The sequence below is a fragment of the Plectropomus leopardus genome, chromosome 10 (assembly GCF_026936395.1).
Source record: "Plectropomus leopardus strain MGB_pleo_1.0 chromosome 10, ASM2693639v1, whole genome shotgun sequence".
In the NCBI taxonomy this organism is placed as follows: domain Eukaryota; kingdom Metazoa; phylum Chordata; class Actinopteri; order Perciformes; family Serranidae; genus Plectropomus; species Plectropomus leopardus.
Window position 1 is genome coordinate 35,438,293 of NC_142185.1, and position 18,102 is coordinate 35,456,394.

General features: G+C 37.1%; 2 protein-coding genes across 2 annotated transcripts in view; one reads left to right on the top strand and one right to left on the bottom strand.

Moving 5' to 3' along the window:
- f5 (coagulation factor V) overlaps positions 1–6,307 on the bottom strand; it is a 22,011-nt gene extending 15,704 nt beyond the window's left edge. The window contains exons 1-7 of the mRNA XM_042494358.2: positions 6,144–6,307; positions 4,795–4,877; positions 3,505–3,627; positions 1,730–1,942; positions 1,485–1,640; positions 376–597; positions 109–274 (exon numbers count right to left, since the gene is read on the bottom strand). Coding sequence (XP_042350292.2) covers positions 109–274; positions 376–597; positions 1,485–1,640; positions 1,730–1,942; positions 3,505–3,627; positions 4,795–4,877; positions 6,144–6,307 — 1,127 coding nt within the window. The remainder of the gene's footprint in view (positions 1–108; positions 275–375; positions 598–1,484; positions 1,641–1,729; positions 1,943–3,504; positions 3,628–4,794; positions 4,878–6,143) is intronic.
- On the top strand, positions 6,189–17,648 carry slc35a5 (solute carrier family 35 member A5). The gene is made up of 11 exons (XM_042494568.2): positions 6,189–6,327; positions 8,737–8,850; positions 10,100–10,256; positions 10,394–10,492; positions 11,185–11,318; positions 11,551–11,618; positions 12,569–12,757; positions 13,748–13,948; positions 14,034–14,161; positions 14,997–15,265; positions 16,639–17,648. The coding sequence occupies exons 3-11, from the start codon at positions 10,133–10,135 to the stop codon at positions 16,705–16,707; spliced, it is 1,281 nt and encodes a 426-aa protein (XP_042350502.1). The 5' UTR covers positions 6,189–6,327; positions 8,737–8,850; positions 10,100–10,132; the 3' UTR covers positions 16,708–17,648.
- Positions 17,649–18,102: the final 454 nt, after the last annotated feature.

The window sequence follows — 18,102 nt, forward strand, 5'->3', positions numbered from 1 at the left end:
TAAAATATTGCAAAATTTACAACACTGTGTGGTACCAGTGTTTTTAACCCTTCAAAACCTGGAGCCGCTTCACTTTTTGCTTTAAAATGCGTCTGTAAGTTTGCTTACTCGTCAACGTGTTCTGGCATATTAGGAGCGTAGTCCCAGGTCACTTCCTCAGCAGCTATGTAGTAAGTCCACTCACTGCTGTGTCGTTTTTGTTCAATGGTCATCCTTCGCCGGGGTGCATTGAAGCCGTCGCACTTTATCACATCCACAAAACCGTGCATGCCAACTGCAATGACAGAAACAGTTTTTCTTGTTAATTTAGTAAAAAACATCTTTCTCTGATGGATGATGGATTTATTATTGTCACGAGTGCGGAAACACACGTACCCTCTATGTGTTTGTTGGTGTGAGAGGAGAGCAGCCAGCGGCCCGTGTGCAGAGCCACCATGCTGGCGGTGGCGGTGGAGCCGCTGATCAGGCCCACTGATGAAACTTTGTGGCCGTTGTGCTGCAGCACCTGGCCGTTCATGTGCACCGAGAACACCTCAGGCTCTGAGCTCATACCCAGCAGATGCAGGCTGACGGAGGCGTAGGCACACATGCTGACATCTGGACAGGAAAGAGGAAACTGCTGGTCACTCTGTGCAGTTTATCTTTTTAGTGTTTATGTAGGACATCTGGTGGATGACTTTTCAATGACAGAACAGCACACACGCACACCGTGACGTGTATCACTCTACCACTATAAATCTGTACAAATAAGTATATACAGTGGTGGAGGAAGTATTCGGTTTACATATTAAAGCAGTGGTTTTCCAACTGTTTCAGCCACAGATTTCTTTAGTTCAAGGTCCGCACATAAGAGAAATGACCAAATATTATATTTTTTTTGGAAGGGATGTTTTCTTTAAAATGAAATAAATACATTTTTAAAATGGCGAATACATTTTATTTATTTATTGTATTTTTTTTTTTTTTTACTATATTTCTTTTAAAATTTTCGGTATTTTCTGTGAAGGAGAAAAAAAGAAGGTGTTTTCTTTTAAATTTTTGGTTTTTTTCCCCCTTTAAAATTTTGAGTATTAAAAAAAAAAACTTTGGGAGTTTTTTTTTTTTTTGGCAAATTTTAAAAAGTGCATTCCAAACAACAGGCCGGCCAAAATGAAAATTGCCAAAATGACACCATTTATCACAGCCAGTATCTTTAAAAACACAGATGATTGTTGGGTTTTGAACTTTACAACAGTCCTTGAATACATCATGTGGGACGAACACTTCAAGGTTTTTCTCTGAGTTACTCAGGGAGTCTCAAGGACAAATATCTGTATGTTTAGGGAGGGTCAGAAAAAAAAGAAAAAACAGCCAGCCAGTTTTTCACACACTGACATGTTTGTGAGTCTCCTGCGGTCCATTCAGAATGGACCGGTGACCCATTTTTGGGGAGCGCTTAACTGACTGACTCTAACTTAAATGACAAAATGACTGAACAGACTCACCAGGCAGCGATCCCATCGTGTATCCGTTGATGGTGTATTTGACGTGGTCGGCATGGCTTTTTGGTTTGTACTGACTCTCCCTCTCATCAAAAACCCCAAATAGGAACACGTACTCCTGGTAGACAGCAGCCTGCTTCCCCGACTCATCCAGACTGCCTACAGAGAGCAGAGATACAAAAATAATGACCATTTCATGCAGCAACAGCTGATATTTTGTGATGTTAAGCAGTTTTACTGCGTTTTACCAGGCTTGCAGATGAGTAGAGCGCCGATGAGGCCGGAGTTGTAGTCCTCCACAAAATCTATGTGTGAGATGTAGGTGTAGGTGAGGCAGGTGGGGTCGTTTGGCTGCGGAGAAACATCCGGCGTCACCTCCCAGTAATAAACGTGTTGTCTGTTGGGCTGCACCATGTCGTCCTCTTTCTCTTTCTGTGATGTGTTGTCAAAGTAGTTGGCTCCTGCAAAAGCAAACGAACCGTTCAGTTTGATTCACAGCAAAAACTCTCTGTGCATTATGGATAAAAAGAAATGGAAATGGTCAAATTAAATAAATGAATTTTGCTGCTAAAAAAAGTTTTCTCTTAATAAAACTGGCCCGTCTTTGCGGTGGAAAAACACAAATACTTTGGAAATTGAGAAAACAGAGAAAAAGAAGGCTTTTGCTCAAGACGTGGAAAAACCTACAAAATCCAGAATGCATTGCACCGTGCAAGACCAATAAACGCTCCCACCGGTGGGGGACGTAATCAACCTCCTTCCATGTGAAACTATGGCGGCTGATCTTTTTAGTCTGGCTTTTATGTAGTGTCTCACTATCACAGTGTTATCGATAATATATATCATAAATATATATGTATATATAATAAAAGCTAAAAGCCAAAAAATGTAAAAATAAATAAATAAATAAATAAATAAAACAATCTTGTATTACACTTAAACAGAAAGCTAAACAATGTTTCTGAAAAGATTTGCGGTGAGAAATATAGTCACAGAATCTTGTGTTTGATCAGCGCTGCTCAGTTTTACAGTTTGAGATAATTTTTGACCGTCAGGAGGAAGTATGGTGCCCACTTCCTGTTTGGAATTTTTCACTATGACAGGTAAAATTGACAAAAATAAAATAAAATATGTTTTTCTGAAAACAAAAAGGCAGAAGAATAGGCAGTGCAGTAACATAAACTTGATTTACATTCGATCAGCGCTGCTTAGTTTTACCGTTTTATTGGATTTTGGTCCGAGTTTAAGATAGAGAGATAGAGAGGGGCAGGTCTGTCTCTTGATCCGCTTCGCTACTCGTTGTATCCGCGGTGGTGTCATGGCTGGGCGGCAATGTTAAGATGCAGAAGTAGAATCTGTAATTCAAACAACAGCCCAAGAGCCAGCAAAATTTTGCCTGCATCAGATTCTGTCATTTGGAGGAGTTTTGGGTGGAGGAGGGATATCTGGACTCTGGTTAGATGGAGGTTTAAGTTTAAGTTAAGTTTAATGCTGTTCATCTGCACATATGACCCACATTGTTTTGATAAAAAGCTGCTTAAAAAGTGACTACGTATCCCTTTAATTCCAATTGCTGAGTAAGACTCCAGGTGGATTATTGATTTATCTAACAAAATGTGTGAGTCAAGTTCCTCAGGTCCCAAAAATGATAAAAGCTTAATAAAAAGTTTCCTGAACACTGTTTTTTTTTTTTATTTTAAATTCCCCTGCACTCTGACTTCCTCTGACTGACTTGAGTTAAGAGCGCTTAGTGTTAATGTCCAGTGTCCTGTTATTTCTCTCTCCTGGACGCAGACAGTGATTTCCTGAGACTCAGCGCTGCTTCCTGTTGGACTTCAGTACCGTCTACTTCGATAATCTGCCCGTCCTAGTTAATATTTTAGAAAAAGACAAACAAGGTTGTTTGTTGTGTTGTGAAACTCCCTGAGCACCCGCAGTGACCCTAACAGACAGACGGCATTACAGAGCGCTGCAGGCGTCTCAGCGTTTGCCACAGCTGTCAGATTCATCTGCAGGCACCCACCCTCCGACTGTTTCCCGTAAGCGACCCCGTGTGGGTGGATGCTGTGCGGTCTGGAGGCCATGTTTCTGAAAGTGACGACAATGGTCTCGCCCTCCTCCGCCCTCAGTGTGGGTCCCAGTAAACCTGCAGAGAAAGACACGCTTCGGTTTATTTAAAATAAACACTCGTAAGCTTTGGCTCATCACGATGACACGCAGGGACAAATAACGTAAAGTCATTCTGACTGATCGCCGTCTTTCTGTCTTTCTTTTGTTGATTCACTGACTGTTATTGACCAGCAAATGTAAATACACAGTTTCACCCATACTGAAAATCACTTTTCCCTTATTCTCCTGATACTTTCCTAGAAAGGAATTAACCGTTTGAAACCTGAGCAAACTGAGCCGATTCAAGACAATGTGCAACAAAAAAACATATCAAGGAATAAGCAAGGAATTTGTAAAAAGTACAAGAAAGTTACATAATATTTGTAGAAAAAAAACATTAAAGAAAGAACTGGTAAAAGTACTACTAATCAGTTTTGCAACATAATTTTAAATGTCTCCTTATCATTACTATAAATATAGTTTCTTTAATAGTTTTCTGCTTTTTAAATTAAATTTTTCTGACTCTACTAATTTTTGAGGGGAAAATGACCTGAAAACATGCTAAAAATATAATAGTTTTGATAATATAATTTAAAATATTTAATTATGATAATTATAGATATAGTTTTTTATATAATATTTTTTTTAAATCTACTAAATTCTTACAATTTGTGAAAAATTACTTAGTACTTGTTGCCTTATCCATTGCAAAAAAAGCAATTTTTAAAGAAGAAAATTATGATTAAAAGAAAACAAAACTACACCCAAACCCAAAATGATATAGAACAAAGATAATACTGACATAATAACTGACTGATTAATCAACTAATAATTGCAGCTGTATTTGAATAAACTGTTTGTTACTTTAATTTATTATAAAGCATCATATTTTAAAAAGTCTTCCATATGTTTTCTATACAAAAACCTTAATGTGTAAAGTAACTAAAGCTCTCAGATAAATGTAGTGAAGTAAAAAGTACAATATTTCTCTGTTAGATTTAGTGGAGTAAAAGTGACTTGAAAAGAAAGTACAGTACAGTACTTGAGTAAATTTACTTATATTCCATCATTGCATAGTTCTGCAAACCTGCCGAGAAATACCAGTAATGTACGTATCGTTCCCTTTTGGGACAGGAGGGGCATTTCTTAGGAATTACAGTCAGTCAGACAGTGTGTCCTCATGGAAACCTGAGAGGAAGTTTACCTAACCAGGAGGGATGAGTCTTAGCCTGTCTGAAGTCTTTGTCATACTCCCGAAACACCACTTTCTTATAGGAGGGACCGGACCTACAGAATAACGGAAAAACACAAAACATGAATCAGCGTTCAAGAAAAACACAAGTCGTACACACACCAGCGCAACTTTATCAGCAAGATACGGACTTTAAGATATGGAGGCACAAATTTCGATGTGTGAGTGTGTGTCTAAGTGTGTGTAATTCTGATACTGTGAAGAACAGGCTGACAGGGAAATGAAACACGACGGACCAGACTGTTTTTACACGGTGCACACAACTGTAGCAACAGGATGCAGGCCAAGAGTTATCAGATGAGCTAAGGCAGACAGAATTAACAACGTAATAATCTTAATAATATTAATAAAGTGAAATACAACAGTGCACTAACAATAATTAACCCCTTTAAACCTAAACAAATTTCTTTTAAAAAACATGGGAAGAAGGCAATGAGTATTGGCTGAAAAAATGACCCAAAAAATAAAGCAATAATTAAATATAATAATAATTAAATAAATTAGTGAAAAGAAAAATAATTACCTGAAAATTAGTAAAATGAATTCTTAAAATAAAAAAAATAAATAAATAAATAAAAAAGAAAATGGCCTTGGCAAAGTGCTTAAAATTCTAATGATTGTGTAACCTAATTTTAAATATGCAGATATGATAAATTATAACTTCATATAATTGTTTCCCAAATTAACAAGAAATTAGTAAACAAACAAACAAACAAGGAAATTAGTGAAATAAATAAAAAGAAAAAGAAAGTTTAAAAAAGCAACAAAATGACCAGGGAAAAGTAATAAAAAGATAATAATTCTGTAACCCTATTTCAAATATGCAGATATGATCATTGTGAGTAAAATTTATCCTTAGCCCCTTTCTCCCAAATTGAATATATATATATATATATATATATATATATATATATATATATATATATATATATACATATTTGAAATTGGGGGGGGTGATATGGGGACAATGCATAAGAAAGTATAAAAATTCTGTATATCAAATGTTTATTTATAGACATTTTTTCCCCTAGTTTTTTTCTTTAATCATTTCCTAAATCTACTAATTTCTTTGCAGTTTGTGAAACAGTGTTTAATCAGATTTCCCATTGCCTTTTATCACCCATATTGTGAGAAAAAAAATGCACCAATTTGCTAAATACTTGTAAAAGGTGTCTGAAAGAAGCACAAGAAAAGTGATGTTGCTCCAGGCTTCAGAGGGTTAAAATATCGCCTTTAACACCTGTTGCATGTCTAATTTTTGCATTAATTCTTGTCTCGTTCTCCAACCAGCAGTGTCCTACCTGTTTGCGTCATTGCCAGAGTAGTCCCAGTCTATCTCCTCAGCAGCGACGTAATAGTGTCTCTCTTTGGGCTGCGGCTGCTGCTGTGCTTTGACATGAAGGACACTCAGAAGACCGAGGACGGGCAGGAGACACGGAGCTCCAGCCCAGACACGGAGCCTCATATCTGGGGTCAGTCCTGCAGGTGAGACCAGTCTGTTCTGGAAGTGAAGACGCTGTGATCTGACAGAGAGGTCTGCTCTGTACTTTATCTCTCACTGACACACTCACTCACACACACACACACACACACAGGCGCGTTTAAACATTATGTCCCGGGGCAATGAACTGTGTGTCTGAATTTTTTTTCGTCTCTGGTAATTGAAGCCTCGTGTGTTTGGCTGTGAGTCATCCCTGCGGGGTGCGCTGATTCCCATCATCCCTGAAAGTGATGTTGAAAATTATGTTGAGAATTTCTCTGACCTCAAAATGTCCCGGGGAAATCATCTCGTAAAAACACGCCATAATTTAAGAGAAAAACACCTCTGTAATGTGTAATAAGTGAGGGCAACCCATCCCAAATTATACATAATAGACAAATTCTTACATATTATTACATAATTCTCCTAACTGCTCTTGACATAAACAACAAAACTACTCTCTTGCCAATAACTTCATTTTTTTTAGAAGTATTGCTAAATTTGATAACACTGCAGAAAACAGATTTATCACCAGTGGTGGAAAAGTATTCAGCTCTTTTACTTAAGTAAAAGTACTAATTCTGTACTGTGATGTATTGAAAATGTTAGTATGTATAATCAAGAATATGTACTTAAAGTATTAAAAGTAAAAGTACCCAATGCAGATTTTTTAAAGAAAGAAAACAACACACCCAAAACCCCTCAAAATTATTTTAAAAATTATAAAAATTATTCTTGAAAAAAGTTAGGGAAAATCTTGAGGGAAAAAAAGCTAGGTAACAACTATATTTATATTTGAAAATTTGATATTAGGTCCCAGAAGTTTTATAATTTTTAATCATATCCCATGGTCATTTTCTTATTTCTTAAATTTATTTCTAACTTTCTCTTCCTTTTTTCCTCCTTTTTACTTATTTTTTTTACTAATTCTTTAATTTTGTTATTTATCTGCCAGCCCTTGACTTTCAAAAGTAAGTAAAACACAGTTGTTTTTTCTTGTATGGAAATTCTCCTGAAACTGCGACCACAGTCGACATCAGAGCTGAGTGTGCTCTGTGATCTGTGGTAATTGAGACCACACCCGTCTGTGATGTATGGCGCAACGGTGACACACACACACACACACACACACACACACACACACACACACACACACACACACACACACACACACACACACACACACACACACACATCACTGCTGCTCAGTGTGGAAAAACAATTATGTCTGGAGTTACCCTTTAACATTAGCTGTGTTATGATGTCTGCTGATGTGGAGCCAATTTTAAGCACTTTGTTGATAATGAAATAGTTAATTGAAAAATATATCAGACATAAAGTCTACAATTAATTAACTCTTAGAGGGATCGTTCAAATCTGCTGTTCTGACGCCGTTTATGTGCCATCATCACAGCACAGAAACTAACATGTCAGGGAAAAGGAAGAGCCAAGGTTTAAAGAAAACAAAGTATTAATTCAAAATTGACATTTTTAGTAATATTACTATCATCAGAGGCTACCTGCAGCGGGGACACTTAACTTACTTTGCCAGGGGCCAGTCGCAGCAGCCCCATTTATGTTCCCAGGACAGTTCTCGTTTTTTAGGATGTTTTTAGGGCTTTAAGACATTTCTGGGATTTCAAAATGTTTCTTGGATTTAAGGAAATTTTGATGCTGTTTTTGAGGCAAAAAAACAACAACAACAAAAAATGTGTTATCTGAAAGATTTGAGTAAAAATGCAAAATACAAATGATTAAAAAGTAAGAAAACAAAAAACAGACAAGAAAATAAACAGGTAAATACATACATTAAAAGCAAGAACCAAACAAAACTAATTATATAACAAGAAAAAAAATGTATAAACATATAAATACATAGTACATTCAGTCAGAGGATTCTTGGGAAAAAAACTGAGACTTTTATTTTATTGGTTTTCAGTCAGTTTATTCATGACTTAAATATATTTAGAGATTCAATCATGTAACAAATAAAAGAAAAAAAACAACAGAACACGACAAACAACATAAAAACAAAGACAAAAAAACACCCAGGACAAACTATATTCATGTACATAAACATATATATACATGTACATATATATATACATACGGGGTATTGAACCAAAGTATCAAACTAAATACTTAAAATTTTAAAAGCATCCAGTGTTTTCTCAGCTTTGGTATCTTTCAGCCCATGTAGTGTTTGGATATAAAGTCCTCTATTTTGAATTATTGTATTTTTGTTTTCTTTTGAGTCAATTTACTTTTATAAATGTATTTTTTTTTCATATATAAATTTATTTTTATATTCAGTTTTTTTTTATCATTAAAAATATTACATCTTTATTTTTTATAGTCAAACACTGAACCAGTCATTTTTTTAAAGAAATGTTTTTATCCAAAATAATTTCCAGGGAAGGCAGTCACGTGCGTGTGACGTCAGCGCGGCACCTGCGCCAGTACGCCTGCGCGGAAAAACCAGGAAGAGCGATGCTTCAGTTTTGTTTTGGAGGAAAGACGCAAAACAGGTAAGAATCAGGAAGACTCGTTTAATTTTCACGTCTTATTGTCGATGTCCTCGTGAAATAAACGCGAGAGTGTGTGACTGAGCGCGCGTGCTGCTTTTTTTGGCGGCGTTTGTCGGTTTGTGCTGCAGGTGAAGCTAAATTAGCTTCGAGCTTCTGCACTTTGCTCTTTTGGTTCAATTTTTACAAACGTTTCTGAGTGTGAGCAGATTAATCTGCTTTCTAAACAAAAAATGTGACTCTTGTCGATGAATATTTCCTTTGACGTTATTTTCTGTCAGTCTAAAAGTCTGTAATGTGTCTTCTGAGAAGAAAACAAACAAAGATACGATAAATAAATGATAAGATGATCTTTATTACTCCCGGCAGCTGTGAGGTTCAGAAGCAGCAAAACAACAATACAACAGTAAAAAAATAATTAGGATGAATATAAAAAATAGTAGAAAAACAAAGGTGCCAAGTATAAACTAGTAAAAAAAAATTATAATAAAAAAATAGTAATATATATAAATAAAATAGATACATATTATTAAATATTATGTTAGATATTCATATTAGCAGCAACATTGCAACCTGGGACTGAAACTGAGTTATAAATGTTAAATTAAAAACAATAATAATAATAGATTTTTATTTGTAATGCACTTTACATTTGAAGCAAATCTGAAAGTGCCACACAATAAAATGATTAGCATAAAATCGGATAAATAACAACCACAATAACAGATCAAAACAATCAAAATAAAAGCATATTAAAAGCATAAAAGCAAGAAGAGCAACCAGTGAGAAGTCTGTTAAACTGATTTGATGTTTTTAAAAAACATGGGAGGGCAATAAGTTTTCAAGAAATGGCCTGAAAAATAGCCCAAAAAAGAGTGAAAAGTAAAAAAAAAAAAACCTGAATATCAGAAGAAGAAAAAAACGGAGAGAGAAAAAACTAAAAAAACACAATCTAAAAACAAACGAAAATGACTTCAAGAAAGTGCCATAAATTAATATAAACCTATAATCTTCTGTAACGATTCAAAAAAATGAAATAAAATAATCATAATTATATGTGCTTTGGACATTTCTCCTTCTGTTTTACGATCATATACATTTTTTATTTTTTATTTGTTTTGCAGTTTACGGGACATATCTTGCCAAGTTGCTTTATATGAATAAACCAGTCTAACCAGTTCTTATGCAAAGTGGATTGGTACTGAAGATCCTTCTGTGTTCACTGTGTGTGTCTGCGTTTGTGTTTCGACAGGTTTGACCGCGTTGAGTGGCAGTCGTAGCCGCGATGGGCTGCCGTCCCTGCAGCAGGCTGTGCTCCCGCTCGTCGGCCTACACTCTGGCCCTCGGCCTGGGCTTTGTGACTCTGGGGACCAGTCGCATCGTGCTCCTCAAATTCTCCGCCAATGCTGGTGACTGACTGGATTTTACTTTTTGTTTGTTTTGCACAGAGTCAGTCACGTTTGAACATCATGCTGCAAGATGTTTTGTTCTGTGTATTTTAATGACGTGTCGGCATCTTGTCTTGTTGTTTGTGATCAATTTGCAGAGAACAAGTATGACTTCCTCCCTGCATCCGTCAATCTGCTCGCTGAGGCGCTCAAACTGCTCTTCTGCCTCGCCATGTCCGTCAGGGTGATAGTCCGAGGTACAGATGAGGTCACAGCTGTGTGTGTGTGTGTGTGTGTGTGTGTGTGTGTGTGTGTGTGTGTGTGTGTGTGTGTGTGTGTGTGTGTGTGAGTGAGATGTTAACTCTGTAATACCAGCCTGGTTGTATGTGACAAAATGTACACAGTTTTTAAATAATCGTATTCATTTTGAACCATAAATCACTGGTCTGAAGTCTCCCTGTGCGTCTTTTGGGGGCTCTGCTCAATAAACCCCCCATGCTCACAGCTCCAGTATTGATTGTCTTTTTGTCCATGTTTTATCCATAATCGATCATTTATCATCGCTAGCTTTGATGCTTATGGCCATATTTGATTTCCCCAGCTTTGCAAACTGCTGGTTAGCTGGTTTGTGCACAATAGATGTAAAAAAACAAGAAAATAATTGAGATGCATATTGCAAATGTGCTGTAAACATGTCCAAAGAACGCTCCTAAAACCTGAATCATACTTTTGCACATTTTTCTATCAGAAAATGGTAAAAAAAAAAAAATAAAACTAAATTGGAACAAAAATTCAAGCGGATTGTTTTATTTACATGACCTGTAAGAAATTCAGTATATTGCCATATTGGTAATAATAGTGTAATATTACAGTGTGTGTAAATGTGTTTTTTAGGAACATCGTGGGCCTTTAATGGTTGTTGATTTGCTCTTTTTGTGTGTTTCTTCAGAGGGACGATCGTGCAGAGAGTTGGGCTGTTCCTCCAGCTCCTCTTTCCTCCACTCGCTGAAGTGGGCTGTTCCCGCTTTCCTCTACTTCCTCGACAACCTCATCATCTTCTATGTGATGACGTACCTGCAGCCGGTTAGTAAAAACGTCCATATTTACTTATATGACCAGTGAAACATTTTGTTTGTGAGCTTTACATTAGGAAAATATTTGACCTTTTTAGTTTTACCTCCAGTAAAAATGATCTGAATTTAGATATAACTTTCTCGTTTTATTCCAGCTTTAATAAAACAGCGGTCAGAATCCTCCGATGCAGTTATTATGTAGTTTTTATCTCTGAACCGGCTCTTCTTCCTCTTGTCTCCAGGCCATGGCAGCGCTGTTTTCCAACTTTGTTATTCTGACAACAGCTGTTCTCTTCAGGATAGTGCTGAAGTAAGTGGCTGTGATGTTTTGTTCTTGGTGTGTTTGTTTCTGTGAGTTTGACTGTAGATAAGAAGTGCTGAAAGTGCATCTGTTGACAAACTTTATCTCATTCTCTGTTTTAATGCTGCTGCTTTTACATCACTTTTTTCTTCTTTGGATTTTTTGTAAACTTCAATTTAACTTTTTTTAACACTTTGTGTCAGAAAAAGTGCTTCAAAATGAGCTTTCTACATTGTAGGACAATATTACTGAGTTTACTGCACTCGTTCCTCTGCAGCAGTGAAGAAAAGTCACACCTGTGAAAGAAATGTGCAAAATAGTTGACTTTTTTTAACCCTTTGAAACCTGGTTCAAAATCATTTTTTTTCTGCTGTGTTCAGACGCCTTTTACAAGCTGTTCAAAGCCCGAGCAAGTTGATTTGATTCATTTTGAAAACATGGCCAAAAAGCCAGCGAGCAACTTGACAAGAAATGTCCCAAAAAAGTTTTAAAAGGGAAAAAAAAAATACCTGAAAATTAGTTTATTTTTATTTTTTTAAGGGGAAAATGAAAAGGGGATATATCCAGAAAACGTTTTTCATCATTAATGTGATTATATATTTCAAATTATGTTACAGAAAAAAATGTATACATATAGATTTTTTTTTTTCAATTTTCAGCACTTTTTGAGACATTTTCTTTTCTTTTTCTTTTATGTTGAGGTCATTTTTGTATGAGTATCCACAAATTTCTCACTAATTTGCCCTCTGAAACCTGATCAAATTGGTTTGATTTCTTGAAAAACACGGACAAAGGGTTAAATAGTACACAACCTCATCAAATAAGACCTCTTTTGCATCATTTCATCCACATTATTTCTAATTCTGCTCATTTAAAACTTTTGCAACCTCGAGATCTTGACACTGAGCTCTCCTCACGTTCACCATGAAGAAACTGACACTTCTGCTTCTCGCCTGCAGGAGGCGCCTGTCCTGGGTTCAATGGGCAGCACTGTTCATCCTCTTCCTGTCCATTGTTTCCTTGACGACGGGATCAGGGGGCAGCCAAAACTCTGTGCCTGTGCCCGGCCTCCACTCGAACCCCCTCTCCACCCCGTCGAACTCCTGCCTCCTCTACACGCAGCTGCTGGAGCAGATGAGGAACAGCAGGTACGCCGCGTTTCCAAACTGGGTCAAACCAAACCGCCGTCTGCTGTAGGTGATAAACTGATATATAAGTACCCCAATCAAGCCCACCTCCAAAAAATCCAAACTGTCCCTCCAAGGATCAGGTCTTAAGGCCTTAGTGGAGACAGGGGGATTCAGGTGTGTTATGCCTGATTCGGTAAGCTCACTTCTTTCTGACGCCACACCTAGATTTTTAATTTTAATTTTCAAACGTGTAGTTTTTAAACCTCAATCTATCTACCTTCATCAGAGTTTGGGCAGCTTACTCTGGAGTCACAACAAAGAGACTTGTGCAGCGGTAATGTCCTTTTCCAAATTTAGCGACTGAAAGTGAGTCATATGGCATCAAATCTTTATATAACCAAATTTCCTTCAAGGGGCTTTATAGTTTATGTATATTATTATTATGTATCATTATTATTTTGTCAACTTCACTTTTTGTCTTGTGCTGGTTTCACACGCCTTTCACAAGTATTTAAACCTTCAAAATGTGAGCAAATTGATTTTATTTCCTTTGAAAACATGGGGAAAAGGCACTGAGCAACTTGGCAAAAACTGTTCCGCAAACTGGAAGAAATCAGTAGCTTTGGAAAATTATTTTTTTTAAAAGATTGAGTAAAAATGTCCAAAAAACTGTATTTATAATTATGTATTTTAAATTATTTTACAGAGTTGTTATTATTTTTTAAGCAATTTTAAAGGTAGTTTCCCTGTTTTATGTTTTGTTGTTTTCTTTTGTAACTTTTTTTATTTTAATTTTTTTCTAGTTTTGGGGTATTATTTGTGTAGTTTTCACATTTTTGGCTCATTCCCTCTGAATGGCAGGTTTGTAAGGGTTCAGTTCTTGTGTTAATCAATATCATCAATCAGCGAATCTCCCGGCTGCAGTGACTCTTGTGCCCCTCACAGCCTGATTTCTGGCTCAGTTATATTTTAATATTTCTCTTGTTCATATCTTTCACCCCCCCACAGTGCCAGTGAGTCGTGGGTGTCGTCCCTGCCCGGGCAGGCCTGGAGGGACCGCGTGGTGGAGAAGCTTCGGTCCCTCGGCGTGGGTCACATCCTGCTCCTCCTCCAGTGCTTCATCTCGGCCATGGCCAACATCTACAACGAGAAGATCCTCAAAGAAGGAGACCAGCTCACCGAGAGCATCTTCATCCAGAACAGCAAACTGTGAGACGACTTCTAAAGAAAATGATGTATGTAACGAGCTGCGAGAAGGCAGGTGGCTAAATTCAGCTTCCTCGTGGTGTTGTAGGTATGCGTTTGGCGTGGTGTTTAACGCTCTGACCCTCGGGCTGGGCAGCGAGGCTCGAGGTCTCACGGTGCACTGCGGCCTCCTCCACGGACATAACGTCTACTCGCTCTGCCTGGTGCTCGTCACTGGTGAGTTGACAGACAATAAGTAACAGCTTGATGCCCCTTTAGTTACTTTTAGGCAACATGTTACTCAGTGAGCTTTAGAGGTGCTATGTGGATTTGTTTGTTGATTTTTATTACATTAGGATTATCGAAACAGGAAGATTTAATGATAATAATAATAATAATAATAATAATAAACTTTATTTGTATAGCACCTGTCATATAAGAAATGCAGCCCAATGTGCTTTATAAGAAAGAAATTACACGCACCAAGTGTTTCACATCAAAATAAATAAAAACCTGCATGTAAAAATAAAATTAGAGTAGAGTAGAATAGACAGAATGCATCTTCACATGGATAAAACCCACTTAATAAAACTAGTAAAAGTAAGATAAAATAAGGATTAAAAACTGAATGCACAGAGTGCATAACATAAGATGGAAGATAAAATAAATAAAATAAAACCCACTGACATTTTTGATAAAAAAAATAAGGCTAAAAATAGAGTGTATACCTTGTGTAGACCTTATTTGCATTGTGATTAACATATTATATTATTAATCACTAGATGTGATTAAAAAATGAAAAACAATATTTTTATAATTCTCTTAATTATATATTTGAAATTTTGTTACAGAATTTTTTTTTTTTTTTGCTTGTTAGTGTTTTTAACCTTCCCCCTCCCCTTTTTGCTTATTTTTAATTTCTTGCTCATTTTTGGGCCATTTTTTTTTACTAAGTTGCTCTACACTCTCCTCGCGTTTTTAAAAGAAATTAAGTAAAATAAATAAAGAAAATAAATAAGAAACTGAGCGTGCACGTTTGAAAACCTCCCTCTGCTCTCCGTCTCCTCCTCAGCTGCGCTCGGTTTATCTGTGGCCTTCATCTTGAAATTCAGAGACAACATGTTCCACGTGCTGACGGGCCAGATCACCACCGTCCTGGTCACCGCCCTCTCCCTCTTCCTCTTCGACTTCCGCCCGTCGCTGGACTTCTTCCTCCAGGCTCCCACGGTCCTGCTGGCCATCTTCATCTACAACGCCAGCCGGCCCAAAGACCCGGAGTACAGCCTGCAGCAGGAGAAGCTGCGGGTCATCAACGGAGAGGTGTTCGAGCGGTCCAGAGGGGTAGGCGGCAAACCACAAATCTTCCCTAGTCACGCACACGCGCTTTTCTCACAGCTGCGTCCCTCTCCGAACCCCCGTGTAAGCCCCTTCCTCTCCTCCCACGCACATAGCGAGCGCCCTGCAGGAAGCTTGGCTCTCATTTCTCCATAATGTGATTTCTTGAGTGCGGGAGGAAACCTGATTCCTCGCTATGAAAACAGCGTTCAGACCAACGCCGCTGCATTACCTCACATAATTTCATTAGGTCAGTGTGGCATATTGGATTTGAAAGAGGAAGCTATTAAAGCCAGCAGGTCTGTGTGGCGTCCCTGTAAGGACACTGTCCTGGAGTTAGCGGGACGTGGAGTGTGAGCGGTGCCAGATTTAAAAAAAAAAAGTTGTTTTCATTAGGGGTCAACAGATTATTGGCCTGGTCCATTAGGCTAGACCACATCAGGTATCATCCCTCCTCTGTCGCTCTTCCTGTCGTTTCTACCGTTTTTTCCCATTCAAGAGGTTTTTTTTGGGGGAGTTTTCCTTCGTTGATGTGAAGGTCAAAGGACAGAAGGATGTCGTCTGCTGCAGAGGCAAACTGATCTGAGATAATGGGCTTTAGAGGAAAAATTTACTTGAACTGAATGTATAGTTTTAACTTCCCTGTTGCTTCTATAACCAAAGTGTGTGAATTTAGTCCTAAATCAAGACAGTTTACATAGTCGGGGTGTGTAAAAGACGTAAAAAGAAAAAAAGCATAAAAATTCATAATATATAATTGTTTAAAATAGCACGAAAAAGTTATAGTATGTTGTCCCAAATAGCATAAAATAATCAAAGCATAGCATGTTGCCCAGAATAATCATGAAAACGTCAGAATACCGTATGTGATAAAAAATATAGCATGTTATAAAAAAAGGTGTATAAAAGGTTTACTAGGTTGTACAAAAAAATCATAAAAAAAGTTACAGCATGAATATTATGAATAAAGTCATAGTAGTAGTATGTTTGAAAATTCATAGTTTAGTACATGAAGAAAAATTTTTAAAAAGTCACAGTACAGTATGTGATGAAAAATTTCATTAAAAAGATTGCCGTAGTATGATATGGTGCAAAAAATACCATGAAAAAAGTGTAATACGTGATACAAATACCCTGACTGTAGAAAAGTATAATAATAATAATACATTTTATTTCTAGAGCGCTTTTCACGAGACTCAAAGACATTTGAAAGAGACAAAAACAAAGTCATATAAAGCCACTAAAACATACAGAATAAATAAAAACGAAATCAGTAAAAAGTTCCTCAAACAACCGCACGATAAAAGATCCAAACTCGCCGTCAGCGTCTGTGGTTTGGTTCTTCACGCCTTCTGATTCGTCTTTCGTGTGTTTTGCAGGACGGCGAGGAGCTGGAGCTCCTAACGAAGCCCAACACGGACAGCGAATCTGAGGAGGAGTCCTTGTAGGACGGACTCTGAGAGACGAGCGTCTCCTGTCACGGACTCTGTCACGCGACTGACTGTCAGCGGGTGAACCGTGAGTGACGGCCCTGATGGATTGTGGGACGGACTCTGTCGGACTCTTGTGGTAATAACTAAGACTTTTGTGTAGATATTGAAATGTGCCTGTCTGCGAGCGAGCGCTGTCGCAGTGAACGAGGCATCGGTGTTTCCGCCGCTGGGAAACGATTGTCACTTTATTTTCCATTTGGGATATTTTTTTTTTGGTTTTGGACTTATTTGATTCCTGATGTTTGTGCAGCTGTTTGATTGATGAGTTTAACCCTTGTGTTGTCCTTTGGGTCAGAATGACCCCAAATTAAATCTTTTAAGTTTTTTATACTTACGTAAACGAGGTCTATTGGCCCTAAATTCTAAAACGAAGGGAAAAATGTGGTTTTGGGTCGGACTGAAATAAGACTAAAGATGTTACACAGAATTGATTCAATCAAGCCAGGCGAGGTCATTTTGACCCCAGAGGACAAACGGTGAATGGCAATCGGGAGGAATTTACGAGTGACCAGCAGCTTCAGGGTTAAATGATTTTCAGGCTTTATACTGTTTAAAGTGACAATATTTAAAGAATGTGGAAATCTATCGCTTCACGAAATCACCATCAAACGGCTCGTGTTTGCATTACAGCGCACAGAGCCTTTTATTCTCCTGCTCGTGTATTTTCTTCAGCCGGATCCAGAGCCGTGAGCATTTACAGAACTGCCTACTTAATATTCCCGAATTTCTGACAGCACAAAAAATGGCTCCTGGTTCTCTTACTTGGCCTTGAATTTTTTTCTTTTTTTTGCGAAAGATTGATGTAGTGAAACTGTGATATAATTCATTTTTTGTGCCATAAACTTTGAACACGTATGCTAGTTGTTCTGAAATAAACTGCAAGTGAAGTGCTTTAATTTTGTCTAAATTTAAGTGACAAAAAGTGGTAAAAAAAAAATCCATGTAGGGAAAAATCAAACAGGTGTTTTTAATAGACTTAAAACAAAAAGTAAAGTAATCTGATAGAACATGGACATGAAAAAATAGTTAAAAGCCATTATTTTTATTGTTATTTTTCATTATAAATTTAGTGTATTATTGTTAGTTTACGATGCAAAAATATTAAAAAGTAAAGTAATTAAGTTAAAGTTAATTAACTTAAAGTAAATTAAAGTAGTGCATGTCATGAAAAAATATAATAAAAAATTTGATAGTAAAATACGTATTAAAAAAATTGTTAAAAACATTATTATATATTATGTAAAAAGAATTCATTAACAAAGTCATAGTATGTGGAAAAAATATGAAATTGTCATAATGACGTATGTCATAAAAACATGAAAACATATATTATGATAAAAAAAGAAAAAG